The sequence below is a fragment of the Gasterosteus aculeatus genome, chromosome 11 (assembly GCF_964276395.1).
Source record: "Gasterosteus aculeatus chromosome 11, fGasAcu3.hap1.1, whole genome shotgun sequence".
Classification (NCBI taxonomy): Eukaryota; Metazoa; Chordata; class Actinopteri; order Perciformes; family Gasterosteidae; genus Gasterosteus; species Gasterosteus aculeatus.
Window position 1 is genome coordinate 11,962,886 of NC_135699.1, and position 17,513 is coordinate 11,980,398.

At 47.3% G+C, this 17,513-nt stretch overlaps 1 protein-coding gene across 4 annotated transcripts; it reads right to left on the bottom strand.

Annotated features, from left to right (window-relative positions):
- Positions 1-617: 617 nt before the first annotated feature.
- gprc5ba (G protein-coupled receptor, class C, group 5, member Ba) lies at positions 618-13,663 on the bottom strand. 4 transcript variants are annotated; one of them, XM_078083813.1, is made up of 5 exons: positions 13,340-13,645; positions 12,882-13,127; positions 5,256-6,287; positions 5,056-5,177; positions 618-3,718 (listed from the first exon to the last, which is right to left on the bottom strand). In XM_078083813.1, exons 3-5 carry the CDS (start codon positions 6,283-6,285, stop codon positions 3,674-3,676), a joined length of 1,197 nt encoding a protein of 398 aa, XP_077939939.1. In that variant the 5' UTR covers positions 6,286-6,287; positions 12,882-13,127; positions 13,340-13,645; the 3' UTR covers positions 618-3,673. The 4 variants fall into 4 exon arrangements, with proteins under 4 accessions (XP_077939939.1, XP_077939940.1, XP_040045941.1 ...); XM_040190007.2 differs by having other exon boundaries at positions 3,247-3,718; positions 5,032-5,177; positions 13,340-13,494; XM_078083814.1 differs by lacking the exon at positions 12,882-13,127 and having other exon boundaries at positions 13,340-13,564.
- Between the last annotated feature and the right edge of the window lie 3,850 nt (positions 13,664-17,513).

The following is a 17,513-nucleotide window of genomic DNA, read 5'->3' on the forward strand; positions in this document are numbered from 1 at the left end:
CCTGAGTGGATACTTCTGGCTTCTCCCTTCCGTGTCTCTGCAGAGCGATGAGGCGCCGCCGTTCTTGTGATGGACAGTTTCCTGAACTGGTCCCCGATGCACACCGCCTCGCGGTGAGGCACGAGGAGGCTCGTGTATCTCTCTCCTCGCAGGTATGTGCGTGCCGGGGAGACAGCTGCCACTGGGTGAGGTGATAAAACAGCCCATTTCATTCTGGGGAAATCTGATCCACAGCTCCACGGAGTCTGGCAGCGCCGGACCCGACTGAAACCAAATCACACAGCAGCAGCAGCAGGCCGAGAGAGCAGAGCCGCAGTGGAAGTGTAGAATATAACTGTGTTTACTCGTGGAGTGTAATCCTGTGTGGGTATATATATATGTGTGCCACAAACATTGTTCAAAACCCTTTAAACATGCAGTGAGTTATATGACTATATATATATTGGAAGTGTATTGTTGTAGCATTCCCCATTTAATACATATCCTTATCTCACCCAGATTAACAGTGTCCTTTAGGGGAAAGAAAAGTACAAAAAAAAAAAAGTGATGTATTATTCCAGAATAATCCGGTGTGTCTGCATCACTACCAGGGAAAAAACACCACATCCAAATCGGAGTTAACTACAAACATGACACTTTATTGTACTTATTTTTTCCTGATTCAGTTACAGAAACATGAGTTCACCGTTTATTCTTTTGTTGTTTTTTTTCATGTAATCAGGGCAATCAAGTTCTATACATAGGCATGCTGCGTCACTGCACAGTCACAGCTGTGAAAACCAACACCACCCTGTTCAGCTGCCCCGCTGGAACAGTCTGAAGGCAAGACAAATCAGGAGAGGACAGAAAGGACACGTCAAACCCAGCGAGGATGGGTGTTCAGTGGGCTGCCCAGGGATGACAAATTGAACATATAGAAGTTTTGTGCAAATTTCACCACAGTCTATTTGATTTTGAACACAGAGACAATATCAGTCCGAAGATTCTCTTTTTTTTTTCCCCCCTCGAGTCTTCAAACTAACAGAGGAAGTCTTGTTAGGTCCAGTGATGATGCCGTGTTGAATCATACTATTTTGGACCATTTTCCCCTGACTTTAATCTCTTTGCTTCTCAAGAGCCAGCTCTCTTTTTTTGTGTTTTAAGAAAGCACAGACAGTAAGTGTGTCATCTGATATACATCGAAATTATGATTGCTGTCACATGACCTTTACATAAACAGTTAGTATTCAAAAGTACGTCTGAGAAAGGTCTTACATGTAGAAATGGTGATAAACATGCACAGATAGGTAGTCGACAAGTGATCTACAGAGTCACACTGAGTGAAAACATCGCAAGAACTGAAACCTCCCTCCGCCGATCAAAGTGTTACTGCTGACCATCCAAAACCCTGAGGACCGTTGTTCTCTGGTGGGGCGCGCTCTCTTTGGGCATCGAGGTGCCCCGATGAAACCAGTCCGGTTTAAGAACAGCCAGGTGAATGTACAGCGGCGGTCAAGGACCGACCCTTCGGCTCTTCCTGGTCGAGGGTTGGCGTCATCCTGGTGACTGTTGGTGGCTCCTTGCAGTTTTTTTCCACCCTGCCTCCTCTAACTTTGAATAATAGTATTGAAGGATGATTTGTTCACTGCATTAAGTACCAACAATTATTCACAGTCAGTATAATTTTGGGGGAAAATAAATTGGTTTGTGTCCCTGTAGCCGTTACAGTGAAGAGCAGCGCAGATCCCTATGAATGACAAATATTTCTTTGAACATTAACCCCCCCCCAAAGAAAGCATGTCTATTGTTGGCAAAACATTTCAAAAAATGCTAGTTTGAAAACTAAAAGACACCAGCAAGAGAGAAATAAATGTATTATAAGCAAATGTAACAATAAGCAAATGTGTGACAGATCAAACAAGTTAAAAAAAAAATTAAAAAAAACCCGATAAAAATAGTTGGCAGTGGTCAGTTCTCCAGTGGGTCATTTCACTGCTTTCTAAACTGGCTACCATTAAAAAAAGTAAACGAGCAAGCAAAGCTTTACAGCACTACTATGTACACAGCGTCTCAGAGAGAGAGAGAGAGAGAGAGAGAGCTGGTGTCGGGATGAAGGAAAAGGGCGTGAAACGAGTCCTTCGTGGCACAGGGCTACACGTGCGCTGTACCCGGCCACAGGGAGGAAGAGGAGGAAGAGGAGCGAGGGAGGCGCTTCACCAGATGAAGGACACAACCACGTAGATCACACACGGAGGCACACAGACCGGGGGGACGTTTCTCCAACAGATCTCACCCTGTCGCATAGACTCCCCTCGGCCCGTCACTCGCTACGTCCTCCCTCCTCGCCTCCGTTCCCGTCTTCCTCCTCTCCTCTTTCTAGCGTGCGCTGTAGACCAGGTCTTCCTAAGGCTCTATATCTCCACACACCAGCCACAGTTTTCACCCTATAGCCTGTCACTCATAGCTTTGATTTGTGCATCAGCAGTTCTGTGCCACACAGGCGAGTTGTGTGGAGGGTTATTTAGCACCAGAAAGCAATCTTGACTTTTGTAAATCCCCCCCCGTCACTCATAAAACCAACACGCATGAACACAAATATAGGAGCTTAGCGCAGGACAACGTGTCGATTCCTTCGCTCCGATTCCCCGCTGACATAAAGTGACAGTTTCTACTGGCTGGTTCAAAACGCCAGCGGCCTCCGGAGATGTGGGAGAGCAGTTGACCCAGATTCACGAAGCGGCGCCTCCCCACCGATGAATGACGCCCTCCCCGTCCAGTCGGGATCCGCTGCGCTCCACCGTGACGGCAGCTTCGATCCCTCTGCGCAGGTGCTTCGGGCCGCGAGCAGCCGATGGGAACTTCTTCTCCGACCCGCAGTTCAGGATTTAGATTGTTTCACAATTTTGCAAAGTGTCCATGCAGGCGTGAGGATGGGGGAGGAGTGACGCTTTTCACAGACGGTGCAGTGAAACCGGAAAGATGGGAGGAAGAAGAAGTGGTCGAGGAGGGGTAACAGTCTGCAGGGGAAGGTTTGTTGGAGTGGTGGAGATGAGATGTAGGAAACACGTCTTTTTTTTTCATATTCTATACATACACCGAGGCTTGAATATTTTAAACGGGCGGTGCTTGAGCTGTACAGTTGCCCATGTGCTGCGTCTTCACCTACACTGTGGGTGGATGGAGGACAGAGCCAAATGTTTTCACTTGAGTCAGCATTGTGAAGAGCAGCAGAAAGGACGTCCCGACTGACGGACAGAGAGAGAGAGCGAGCAGGAAAAGGCAATATATTTCACAGTTTTTCCAATGATGCTTACAGTGCTGTATAGTCTCAGGGGGGCAAATGGAACAAAATGAAAAGGTATACTGCGATTTGATGTTTTCCGATCTGAGTCATCATGTGTTTTGTTTTGCTACTGGCTGGTCACATTTCAAGTTCTTGAACCCTTCTATAGAGATTTGTGTGCTAGAAGGGCGTTTAGCTCTGTCCTCCACAGACTCACACACACACTCATACAATAGTTGATTGGCACACAGTCATTGTTTGAGTCTGTACACAGAGGGATGCAGCCCCGTTGGCATCCGTGATTTAAGTCCCATTCAACCTGGCGGCCCCCTCGTTCTGGACCCCTCCCTTACCCCACCCACCCTCCTCTTCTTCATCTTCTACCACACCTCTTCTTCTCAATCCTCCCACTCACCACAGCTGCCTCCCTGTGTAGGTTGGAGGGGCGGAGGGCACCTGTAGAAGGAACAATTAAGCTTGTAAATGAATTTTGATACCATTAATATTGGCATCGTTACACACATACGATTGCTGCACATTTACCCATTTTACACATGCTTGTCTGCATTTCCCTCTTAACAGAAACCCTCCGGTGTCATCTGGCTAACTACCAGATCTTTAGGCAAACCAAGCTGCATGCACTTATTGTACACTGCAAAGAGGATACAAACCTCCTTACGGTATTAGACCCGTCTCAAGGCTTCCCATCTTTAACCTAAAGAGTTAGATGAGAAGATGATACCGTTTGCAGCTTCCATGATTGTGTCAAAATCTACACAGCATCCGCTGAAGCTATTTTTCATACCTCGCTTGTAAAATCCAAGCAAATCCAAGGTGTGAAATTGCGGGTGATGAAGCCCGGCTAGCTGTCATCGCAAGTCTTTATGCTAAGCTAAGCTAACTGTTGCTTGATATTGAATCTGCAGGCAAGACGGAGGTGTCAACAGCGGTATCAACTTTCTCATTTAACCCACTGCAAGTGAATAAAGTTAAATTCCAAAAATTTTACACAAGTAGACCTTTATCCATCTTGCACTTACATCGCACACTCTCTTCTATTTAATTCTGTGCATTCATTTTATAAATATCTTATCCTCTTGAATTGCTATATTAAGATCCATTTCCAATGTAATGCATTTGGCAAGGCCTCCTTGGAATATATAAATCTGCCTTTAAAACAAATGCACAAAACACTGATGTTGTTGTAAGCAGGCCAGTTAAGGAGGATCCGCGTTCTCTTTTGCCCATTAAATCAGCACGCCTGCTAGGAATAGTGACTACTATATCTTCTATTCAATAGAGAGTGCGGCTTCAGCTTTTTAGCCTCCAGTTTTGTGTTGGGCTAAATCTGTAACACTGGGCGGAAAATAAGTTCACCTGCGGCAGCCAGAGTGCACATTCAACCTGCATAACAAAAGGCCGGCAGACAGTTGCATTATTCAATGGACAGAAAGCATCGCGGCTGATTTACACAGAAAGGGGAACATGGAATCGCTTACACACACACACACACACACACACACACACACACACACGTACACAAACTCAATGTCAGACGGGTGACCATTTGCGACAAAATGTCTACAAAATACGACACACACACAGGCACATGACCATGCATCCAGCCAACTGATAATGCGCGCACACACACACATACTCACACCTCTCCCTCATCCGTGTGCAATGGCGTACGGTCTGGAACGCACGAATGTGCATGCAGTCTTTGTCGGCGCGGTCGAATGAGAGAGCGGCGTGTAAGCGGCGTGTACCTGGGACTGGGAGGATGTACTCACCGCTCCCCCGTTCAGGATCATGGTCATCTCAGTGGGTTGGTAGACGTTGCTGCGGAAAGGAGCGCTGGGCCTGGGGGCGGTGTTGCTGTTGTGTTGCCCGGCGCCGGCAGCGCTCCTCAAGCCTTGAAGAAAGACAGAGTTGCTGTGTAACTCCATCTCCTGCCTACATTCCACCGGCAACTCTTGGGATTGTACGTTACCTGCAGTGTTCTCGTCGCTGTATCCGTAGCCCTGGTTCTCCACAAACTGCCTGTGAGAGAGAGGGATGTCTTCGTCAAAGCTGGTCTCCCTCATCCGCGTCGAGTTTTGGGAGGTGTCAAAGTAGTCGGGGGCAGTTGGCTGCGGAGGGGGTCTCAGGCATAGATGGGATTCAGGAATGGCGTGGAAGATCAGCAGCAGCCAACCCTGAGCCACTAAAGCAATGGCCAGTGCCGGGTCGTTCCATTCCGGGGACCTCCCCAGCCAGGCGTTGCCGTACAGATAGAAGCCCACCCAGGCCACCCACAGCAGCAACGATAGCAGGCAGGTGACCAGCAGCCAGACGGCGTTGCAGCGCCAGTGATGCGTCTTCCCACACAGGGCGAGGGAGGCGGCCGCCAGCGCGGCTAGCAGGAGGGCCAGCACGTAACTGCAGGCCAGTGAGAAGTCCAGTGGCAGGTACTGGCAGGCGGCTCGTCCCTCCCTCAGCACGGTGAGAAGGAGCCACTCGGCGGCGATGATGCCCTGCACGGCACTCAAGCCCAGCGCGAGGCCCGTGAGGGCGCAGCCTCCAGGGCTCCGGCGCTCACGGCCAATCCTCCGCAGGCGGACCCCCTGCACCAGCAAGCAGGAGAAGCAGACGGCGAACAGGAGACCCCACAGGGCCCTGCGGAGCAAACACAAGAACTCGTCCTGCTCGATCAGGTAGGCGAAGCTCAGGCCGAACAGGCCGAGGACGCCGAGGAGCAGCAAGAGGATGGGTCCCACGCCGCTACGCTTCTCGGCCTCACTGATGTGGTGTAAGCGGCACAGCAGGACTAGGGCGAGCAGGAGGGCGGTCAACACCCCGCCGGCGGCAACCGATTCGACAGCCACGCCCCATATGGAGTCCAGGTCGCAGAGGAGTGTGTAGGGACGCACGAGGCCCCATCCGCAGCCCCTCGGGAGGGCCTCGGAGTCCTCCGGGTCTTGACCGGTGGCGCGGGGAGCGGCGGTCAGCAGCAGCAGGAGCAAGAGCGGGACGAGCGCCATCTCTGAGAGGTCAACAGATCAGAAGACGGAGACGGACGAGGACACAAAGACAGGGAATGGATAGAGTTAAAGGAACGGAGGCGGAAAGAGCATGAGCCGTTGTGGTCATTCACGCAGTAATCATCCGCCTGTCAGTGACAATACAGACAATATCAGCCACTGCTGTGTTTCGGAGAGGAAACAAAGTAGGTCATGCGGTGTGTGTGACTGAAGAATTTCCAAACACACAAAACACACACGTCCTGTTTCACTGCCGCCTAAAGCCCTCCCTCTTTTAAGAGCTTTACGGTTTCATTTCTGTTGTAAAAAACAATCACATTATTCCAGGAAAGTACCTTCAAAACGAGAAAAGGCCCAAATAAGCTGTCTTTAGTTTATTCACAAGGAAGACTCAGAGCACCTACACTGTATTATTTGTCCAGTCTCGTCCAGTAAACCGGCTGCCAGAGCACTGACAGGACAGCTGCAGCATCATGCATATTTTTATGAAAAAACTAAAACGAGATACAAACTAAATCAGTGCATACAAGCAGTTCTCCTCGCTTTCAGGCGTTAAAGGGCATCTAGCAAGGCGTGAGACAATGCATAATGCACTGCACACAAATACACAGCGCCTCGAGCACAAGTACAAACACCAGAAGTACTTTTGTGTCCCGGGGGGGAGAAAAAAACGGTGAAAAAGCACAGCAGCAAATCAATGCTGTCAGTCAACTCATTGCTTTATTCTCCCACAACTGTCCGTGAGCCACGCGGCCACGTACACACAAACTTGCATTTCTTTGTTTCATCAATGTCTTTTTCCGAGATGATCAGCGCTGTCGTTTCACCTGACGAGCCATGAGTGAACGTGCTGCTTCACCAGGACGCGGCACACAAACAGACAAACACCCGGGCGTCGTTCTTACAGGTTACTGCCAACTGTCTCTCCATCACTAAGCTTTCCAAAATTGTTTCCAAGCTGGCTCATAGAGTGTCAAACAATCTGCACGTAGAAAGGACACACACACACACACACACATGCTTTTCTTGCCACTCACTCAGTTTTTGATTTAGAGAAATTGCCCCGCGTCCACATATAGACCACACTGCAATGTTTACATACCACATAAAGGACGCTGGGTACCCCTGGCTTCATGTTCTTTCTCCATGCCAGTAAGTCAGTAAGAGAGTAGGCTACAGGGTCTAGGCGTCAGGGGATAGTTGTAGATTTAAATACCCACCAGCCAGGGCTACAGGTCACACAAATCCCTCACGGCGAGTGGCTTATTAATTGGAGCAGAGAGCGAGAACAACGCAGGCCCGAAGATACTCTGGTTTATTTCATCAAAATTAAGGACAGAAGAGGGAGGAAGACGATGTACTCTGAGCAGACCCGATATCCATTGCATTATCTGTGGTGGTGGAATGTCATGGAAAACATTTACTGGTGAGCACAATGCAAAGTAGTTGTACTACAAGGTGTTATATTCAATTTTTAGTGCATTAATATAGCAGCCCTCAACTATTTGCTACGTAAAGATATAACAGAGTAATATATCTACCTGAGCAGAGAATGAAGTCAACACACCTCAGATTACAACACACAGAGAGCGCGAGAGAGAGCTCTGTGTTGTAATCTGAGTTTCTCTGGGCTTTGTTGACACAGCCGGCCAGCCGCGCTTGTCTTTCAGTGCCCCATTCGCTAGCCGACGACCCCCTTTCTGCTGTGCACGTTCCACTGTTACACCTGATAACACTGTCTCAGCCGGCGTCGCCATCACTGCCCCCCACCCCCAACTTCCAGGCTAACACCGTTAGCTCTGTCAGCGTTGTCGCCATTGATTGATTGCTGTTTGCTGCTCGGCCGTCGCCATGTCAACACTTTTTTTTAAGTTACTCGTACAGAAAGTAGTTTCTTTAAGACTTTAAGTTTATTTTCCAAAATATATTACTTCAGTGACATTTTCTATGGTGTTGTATCAGTACTTTGGCTTAAGTAAAGGACCTGGACTTCCACCACTGCTGATTTTCTATTTCACAAATGTTATTAAGAACTTTTTTTTTGAGTAAACTAAACATATGTTCCCAAAATCTCTACATCAAAACACAATCATGTCCACATACAAACATGTCATTACCTATTTATCTTTTGATGAGTTTGTGCTAATATCCAAATAAAAAGTATATTTGTAATGCATTGATAGTTTACCACTCATGAAAAACCATAATTTATTTTTCAGTTGATTATTATTATTAAATTGATCAGAGCTCTTTTATGTATCTTTCAGAGTTTTACACCCTCTTCCTCATTACAAAAATGTTTTGTTGCGTTGTTTCCTGCCATTATTCCAGCCTACCGCTTTGTGTCGTCTCCTTCCTGCCTTGTCGCAGCAGCTCCATTCCGCAGGTTATTTAACAACAATACAATCAGTGCTTAATTAAAGAAGGATGAGTCACCCCCCCCCCCCCCCCCCTCCCTCCACCCGGCCTCCCTCGCCTCCCCAACTCTGATAAACGATGCATTGTTTTTGTTATGTTCTTTTTCTAGTAATAACCACGGTTACGCCCAATTTGCAAATAACAGACAAAGAGAGAAAGAGTTCACTGAAACACTCGGGATCCACAACAAGCTCCTTTTCTTTGCTTTTTTGTACTTATATTTTCGTCCTCTCTGTCACACTTCCTAATGGCGAAGCCTGTCAAACCTGCACTGTCCAGACAAGGGACACACAGAGAAGAGCTTGTGCACTCTAGTGAGGGACCACTTTTTCATTTGCTCCACCCAGAAACTCCTTCTTGCAAAGGTAGTTGCTCTGGCTGCTTTTTAATTGGGCAAACTGGGAAGCTGAAGGCTACAGAGGACCACACACACACTCCTATATGTAAAATCCCCCATTCTCCTGCGATCATGCAGGATACACACTTCATAACACCCACCCACAGCACACAATGCCCCCCCTTGCTTCTCACTAATATTAGTCATGTACAAAGAGAAAAACAGCCCCTGGCCTTCCACTTTGGCGGCAGCACAGACGATGCTGCCGCCGTCTCATCCTCTCATCCATCGTCTCATCCTCCCTTCCCCTGTTTCCCTCTCCGTCACTCCCGCTGCATGCAGCCATCTCTGTCCGCCCCTCCATTTAAAATCCTCAATTCGGTTGGTTTCGATACCGCCTCTCCTCCAGAGCAGCCAGAGCGGTCTCATCTCTCTGCTACATTTGAAGATGTGCTGTGAAAGATGCACCTCACCCCCCCCACCGACCCCTCTTCTCTCCCCCTCCCTCTCCTCCATCCCCCTCACACACACACACACCCCCCTCTTCCTTCCATTTTGGCTTCTCCTTCTTCCCTCCTGTCCCTGTGCCCCTTCCTCCTTCCCCCCGTCCCTCCCCATAGCCTTTATTCTTGCTGTGTATCTTATGTAACTGGGTAAGAATCCAGCTTCTGCCAGTTCTGCTGCATGGCTGCTGTTTCTCAGGCATCCTCTTCCTCAGTACCAAGCAGCCTGCTGCCACTGAGGTCCATTTTAGTTTTGTATGTAGTGGGGTTACATGCATCCATGATGCACGTGTCACTCACGCACACATACACACATGTGATGGCAATGTGACAAGTGTGCAACATGACAGGAATACCGGCGAGAAAGAGCAAATGTGCAGCATTGCAGTCCTTCAAATCTGCTCCAGGCTGAATAGGTGGAAATGGGGGCATCTAGCTCGTCGTCCTGTACAATTATCATCTCCTGTAATTGTCAGACGGAGCACACAAGCAGATGCTTTCTAATTACCATGGTGATAATGAGATGATTATTGCAGGGTTTTTTCTTTTTGTACTTAAACTACTGACAGAGAACTTGTGTATGAGTGTGTATGTTTATGGCTGGGAACACAGGGGTCCAGCTGTTGAGGTGAGCGGGTCATTTTGAAGGACCTGCGATCTCTGTGAGGACACTCGGCTTTATACATCCTGCTGTCTAACCGTATCAGACCTTTCCTTTTCCGACAACACGCATAAATATGCATCTTACATCAGTGGCTTGGGTTACATAAGACCTGAAATCAGTCATGTTACATTAACACGGGCTCTTTGGATGTTCTGTCTCATTATATGAGACTTATTTTGTATTAAAAACACATCTGCGCTATATGAAAAATATCTCTTGGTCTTTTATCAGTTTTAAGCTCCCTCCGCCTTTTCTAGTGTCTTGAGTTGGAAAAATATTATTCCTGCTTGCTTTACATGCATGTTTCTGACGTCACCAAACTTGATATAGTCCCAGCTGTGGAGACTTTGGTTTCTAAGGTGTTGCTCGGCCTCTATGTACACTTTGGTTGTTGCATGTAATCTAATACTTATTTGTTGTCTTTTCTCATCTGGACCCTTAAATAATGCTTGAATTATTCATTGATTGATACTCGGCCTGTATGCTTATCTGCAAAAGACAGCCTTCTCCTTCCACCTCAAGGAGACTTTGACACTCTGTCGTTGTGGTCAACGAACTCGTGACTTGTTATTGCCTTAATTTTGAAGTGTATTCAGATCAAGACTTCCAAAGTAAAATATTGCAAAAACATTTCCGAGGCGGCATTTTGAGAAAGAAAAATCTCTTGTGCAAGTTTGCTGAAATAAATCTGTCAACACAGCTGAAACTTTATTGTATTGTTTCCTGTGAATATATACATACTGTATAACAGTAACTTTGATTCTCAGATGTTTTTTGTTCTTGAACAAATGCAAAAGAATGCATTTAGCTCAGACCGCCTCCCACTCAAAATAAATTGCGTTGCAAGACTGGTCTGACTTCTCACATACAACGTCTTAGAGTAATGCCAAAATAATTTCGGAGTTGTAGTGAATGGGGTTGCATGTATGAAAGGTGCTTTAGTCTCCAATCTCTTTACATCTCTAACCTTCCCGTATGACTTCACCGAACGGCTTGTGTGGCAGATTAAAATTAGAATAAAAAAGGGGATGAAGAGAGAGAAAGAGCAATGCAGCAGACGTCAAGGCATGACGTACCGCCATGCTGAAATATTAAGAAGGACTGAGTGAGGTCAGGTTCCACAGGAGAACTGTGGAAAAGCTCATTGATCGGCGAGACTGAAAAAAAAGTCCATTCACTTCACTGCCTCCTGGGTGTCAGCAGGAACAAACTGACAGTAGGAGCATTTTCCACGGCCTCTTCAGACAATCCCAACCATCCTAATTAGGCCTCATTACCATGTGACTGGGCTCACAGCTAGACCATATGCTAATTGACTTAACAATTAACACCGCCAGGGACTTGGACCCCTCCCTCTGCTCCTTCTTCTTCCTTCACTTCCTCCTCCTACGTCAACACCCGATGGGGTGCGACCGGTCGGATGTGAAGGCATCCCAAACCTAAGAAAGCCCCAATCCTGAAACAGAGCCACCGACCCCCCCTCGTGTCACGTGTTCTTCTTCTGTGGAAAGTCACTGCGCATCTTCTATTGTAGATAAGGTGATGGCGATCAGAGGAAGAGGCGGATGAGCAAATTGGAGTGAGCCTCGTGCCGAGAGCATGTGTTTCTGTGTGTCATCGTGTATGCAAAAATCCAGCTAATAGATTCTGTGTCATGCGTGCATGAACAGGCCGGACGCACGCACACACATACGCACACACAACCGTCTAAACAAGCTGCATATGGCATCGGCCCCGAGGAGATACTGTAGACGCCTCTTTCCCCATGAGGAAGCAAACTAAGTCAGCCTGAGAATAAACAGCTCCACGCCGCTGAATATTGATTAATGATTCAAAACAGAACACTCTAAAATAGGCCCGGGAGCTTTCGGAGTACACAAATGCTGCACCGACGGAGGTTATCCAGCTATTGACCAACAAAAAGTCAATCCACGCTTACAAACTCCATACAAACTCTTTTAGTCACATTTCTACACAAGTGGCTGTTTAAGCACAATTTATTTCCAGAGTTGGACAACAAGCCCTCCCTTCATAAGGCCTGGCGTGGGAGGGACACATGTCCTTAATGGGACACTCTTGGTTTTAGCTGACTTAAGGAGCAGCTTAACACAAACACACAGTTAGAGAATGCTGCCCCCCCTGCCCCCTCCCTCCCTCCTCATAACAATGCAGGCCACATGGGAGGGTCCCTGGGGGCTTCCAGAAGAGTGTGTTTGTTTGAGGTTTGCAGCAGTAAGACCATTGTTACTGAGGCGTGCGATCCAAATATGGAGAACGTTGTGTGATTGACACTCCTAAAGCATCGCAGTGTATCGTGGGGTGAAAATGGAGGTTTTCCACCTGAAAAGGAAGTACATTTCTGCAGCGCGCTCTATGCGTAAATGTATATCCGAAGTACTGCGTGCCCTTTCTGATTCACACACCGATGCATTTGGTGCATCGACATCGCCTTTCCTCCGGGGTTGTCATTGATGAAATCTCCACCTCATTGGGTAATGAGCCCTCGTTTACAGCCAAGCAAAACGCATTCAAATAAACCCCATGGCTTCATCTAAAATAGTCCTGTCCGATGAATGTGCATCACGCGCGCCATGTCCACGAGGATATATCACAGTCCCCGACCCCTATTCTTATTAATCAATATCCCGCGGGCTACGTGGTGAGCAGCACGTACCTTAATCGACGTAAACCGATCCGGTCGATCGCGAAGGCAGATGCACAGTTGTCAGGTTCGATGGGAGACTGGGGAAGTCAAAATGTCACATTTCGGAATGAGCCCCTCTCGCTGTGTTTGCGTATTCTCTCTCCATCCACATGGACTCGCACACGATAGACCCAGAGGATTCCCGTTGCTCCAGCTTTGGAACGAGAGGAACCCGATTATCAGCCCGTGTCGGATGTCCTCACAGGGAGAATGGGGCTTGGACCAAACAAAAAAAAAAAACCTGCCGGCGTGTCAGGATTAATACACGGGAAGGATTCTTGGGTCGTTTTCCACCCTAAATCCTTTGTTCAGCGGTGCGCATCTCTGACTTTCATTCTGCACCGATAAAGGAGCATTCATCAAAAATGAATAAAACACACAGTGAGTGGAAATCCCGTAATGCGCAGAGTCGGTGCCGCCGAACCTACCGGATCCTTTCCTCCGACTGCTGCGCCGAATACGCCGCTTAATGTCCGATTTGACGCTCACGGCTGCCTTCCGCACTTCTCTTGACCGAGCGCATCACCAAAACTGCGCTCCGCATAACGCGCGTACTGGTAATCCCTCTCTCCGCACACACACACACGCGCGCGCACATACGCGCGCGCGCAGAAAGTGACAGCACTGACTCCTCTCTGCTCTCCCTTCCTTTAGCTGGTTTACTCTCCGATCAATTAACCCAGCTGGCCCCTCAGTATGGGCTCACTTTGATAATTCCTTTCTGGACGCACAGCGGGTCTTTCTTTTTTTTTGCACACGAGCACGCATACACACAACTCTCAATATTTTTTATTTTAATATTTCGGTGTTACCCGGTGCAGGCACAGTTTGAGCTGTTTACAACTGCTACTCTTGTAAAGTTCCAAATATAGGAGGTTTTTATGGTTGACTGCGCTAAATCATAGAAAAAATGCCAATACGGTGTAAAGTTGTGCTGGCACGATTCTATTTCCGGGCACATCTTTCAGAATAAAGTGATTGAGCTAGATAAGTCATTTCATACAAAATCATATCAGCTTATGGTGCTTATATGTACAGTATGTATGTATGTATGTATGTATGTATGTATGTATGTATGTATGTATGTATGTATGTATGTATGTATGTATATGTATATAACCCCCACAAAAAACAACATCAACACATTACCTAATGAATAAAAGGCTGCATCTCTTCACTATCACTTTATCTAAAACGTTTTACTGTTTTTCACGTTCAGGCGTTTACCTGACTACTGACACGCACCGGGAAAAGCCAGCTGTCATTCAAGGAACAGGTTACACCATTAGTTGCAAATCAGGGCTTTTAGTCTGAAATCTGGAGCCAGGGAAACACAACCCTTACCGGAGGGCCCACCTGCTGAGTTGTGGCATCATACGCAATGCTCAGTCTACTATTTGATTAAAAAAGGTCTCATATTACGTTTTCATATTACAAAGTAATATTATTTTGGAAGTTCCCTAGCCCCTCGTTCAGGGTTAGTCTGGTTACCTCTGACTACTTTACGCAGCCTAAAACTGCTGTTGTGCCTATTAATTCTCCCCCCAGTCACATGCTTGTCGCCTCAGCTGCTTCAGTCCATCTACCACTGAGGCTTTCAGTGGTTGAACCCCCAACACCCTTACTACCCCACCCCCACACGGCCTTCCATGCTGCCTTTATAATGGTGCATATGAGCTGAGTGGAAGTAATCTGGTAATCTTGTCACAATTTGCACTGGGTTCTAAAATAATTCTGCAGATCTGGCCAGTCAGCAACAAAACACCCTGAAACACCAGCTCCTAAAACACATATTACCCGAGAACGCAGATGCAAACATCCACTCTCTCATTTTATTGAATAGGAAACAATCCAAGGATTTGGGGGTGTTGATCTACTCTTCTTCATGTGCTATGAACCAACAACCCCCCCCCCCCCCCCATTTCCCCCATAATTATCTCTTTCACACACCTAAATAGATGCAAAGTGAGGTGACATGCAGGCTCTGGGTATTAAGGCGGCGTATCATATGGAGTGGCAGCTGAAGATTTGAGGCTAATCTGACAGGTGCAGTCTGAGAGTGATAGCATGGGAAGGAGGGGGTGGAGGAGGCGGAGGAAGGGATGGGGTCTATATTGGAAACAGGTCGATTGAGGGGATTGATGGCTCTCACTTTCTCAGCACTCCATCATCAATACCATGCTCATTCTCACCACGTTTTATTAGCTGTGAGATATTATGTACATAAGGAGCAACTGGCCAGTTTAGGGTTTGAGTATATTAAAGAGTTGCATAATTAAGTAGGCTTCACTACTGAATATTGAGCTTTGAAGATAAACTTGATTCATTTGGTTTCTGTTTATATCTTTCTTTCTGTCTTTACCCTCGTCCTTCCCTCATTATATGCTACATACCCCCCCCACCCCCCATGCTGGCCGGAGGTTACCTCACCTCATTAAGTCTTCTTCGCTCAAACACAATGAACTACAGAAGATGATGATGATGATGATGATGATGATGATGGCAGGATGGCCGACATTCAGGCCGCATGTCGCAGCTGTTTCCAGCGACCAGCATCAGGATGAGAGTCTATGACCGCACAGGATGTATTAACTATGACAGGATGCAGGTGTCCAAAATTAGCAGGAAAACTTTTATTTTACATGGCATTTTGTTTCCAGATGCACATCGAACACAGGTGGAGGTTGTCAAATGGAGACATGTCCCCTCAACAATTATTTAATTGTCAACGTGACCATGTCATTTTGAGACAACCTATATGAAGACACATACGCAAAAGACCTCACACAAAGCAGTCTTATCTGACCTCTTTAAAGACCACCACATGGCCAGTAGCACACACACAGACCTTTCTGTCAGCTCCTCAGGTTTCTCCATGGCTCAAAACAGGATTTAACCAGTGGAAGGTCATGGGGGGGTCAGTGGAATAAAGGCAGCTCAAGGATTTACCTTGCTCCTCTATCATCCACTCATCGAGTCCACACGCTGGAGGATACGTGTTGTCTTTACAGCGTTCCTCAAGGACAGAGGAGGATAGAGGATGATCTTGTTGGCAATGTCGGTCTGTTGGTCGGTCAGAAAACTTTAGGCTCATGTCGACGTATTTCAAATAACACATGGGTCGACGTGAACAGAGATTCATGGTCCATGGTATTTCTGTTCTTACTTCACTGCTCATAATTATGGTAAGCAAACGCTTTCGTGCCAATTAGCAAATGTTAGCCCGCTGAAATGCCTGACTACTTGAGAGCGTGAGGCATGTGAGGATCTTCATTTTGAGCATGCTTACAGTATGTTAGCATTTAGCTCAAGCTAAGGAACGCCGGGCCCAGAGGAGCCAGAAATTACTGCCGATTTTCAGTCTTGTCATAAAAAACAATAACATGAGGGGGAATGTGACCACAGCCAAGTTATATAAAGTCGCAGCTTGTCCCTTTCTTTCTCCTTCAGCTAGTTCATCCCAGCCCAGGCGTTAACCTCTCGAGGTCCGGCGTTACCTCCACCCTACTGCACAATTGCCCGACCATCTGAAAGCTGATCTGGTGAGGGGGTAGAGTTTGAGATGGGGGAGGGGGGTGAACTAAAAGAACCATGTGTCTGCGGAGTCCTGAAAGGAGAGAAAGATCGGGGACATGGACTTTCTGGGGACGGGGGGTTTATTGGGCAAGATCATAAGCGTGCCTTCAGATACCGGAGCGCTCATTAACTCACATCGCACAAGACTTTTAAGCTGTCAATCTGACCTACACGCTCAGACATACTGTTAACCCCCTGCGTGGAATCAGACACCACACAGACAGATTATCCTTCCCACAGTCTGTCAGTCAAGTCCCCCCCCCCCCCCCACCCCCAGTAGCACACAACACAATTAAGCATGTATGTGCTAGTTATACTATGTACAGGCGCACACTCACACACAGGGTGAGGAGGATTTTCAATCACAGCATGCATTCATTTTTGGGGTTTGGGGAGAGTGAAGGATTATTGATTTAGTAGGGCACTGGCCAGATGTGCACACATTCCAGACACATTGCAGTACAATTATTATTACTAAAAATATTTGCAACAATCTAGCTATAGTAAAACATTTATTGCTCTATTCCTGCTCTTCGTCTACAAGCCAGTTCCATCTCTTTGCTTTCTGGGCCTGTCCAACACATCTCGCTCTATCCATTTTTCCTCCCACTTCCCGTTGTATTTTTCCTCTCAGCGTCCTCGTCTCCCCATTTGTTCAGTTTTTAGGTGGTTTGATTCAAGGAATAGAATCAATGCAGAACCGATGCAGTAGCTCTTAAGTGGTACTTTCAACTGGACTTGCAAACGGCCTGAACTCAGCAGTCCAACTCAGAGCATGTGTGAGTTTCGCTGCTACCTTGTTACGGGTGTGTTTTATGGGTGTCTCCGTGCAAGCTTGAGCATATAAATGGTGCTGGCAGGACAGGAAGGCAGGACCGAACTCAGGAAGGAAGGAGCTCCACTCACATGAATCTCCCCTGGACGGCCCAGCAAGGAGGCATAACCATTTTTGGGAGGAAGGAGCCATCTCCTAGGGGAGTACCATGGCAACAGCCAACACGGGGCCCCGCTTTCAGAGCTGCCCTT

Excerpts from the sequence above, each read along its gene's own strand:
- gprc5ba (XM_040190009.2), bottom strand. The coding sequence starts at position 6,285 with ATGGCGCTCGTCCCGCTCTTGCTCCTGCTGCTGCTGACCGCCGCTCCC. Across the intron at positions 5,178-5,255 it reads CAGCGACGAGAACACTGCAG|GCTTGAGGAGCGCTGCCGGC; the intron begins GTAACGTACAAT and ends TCTTTCTTCAAG. Across the intron at positions 3,719-5,031 it reads GTACATCCTCCCAGTCCCAG|GTGCCCTCCGCCCCTCCAAC; the intron begins GTACACGCCGCT and ends TTCCTTCTACAG.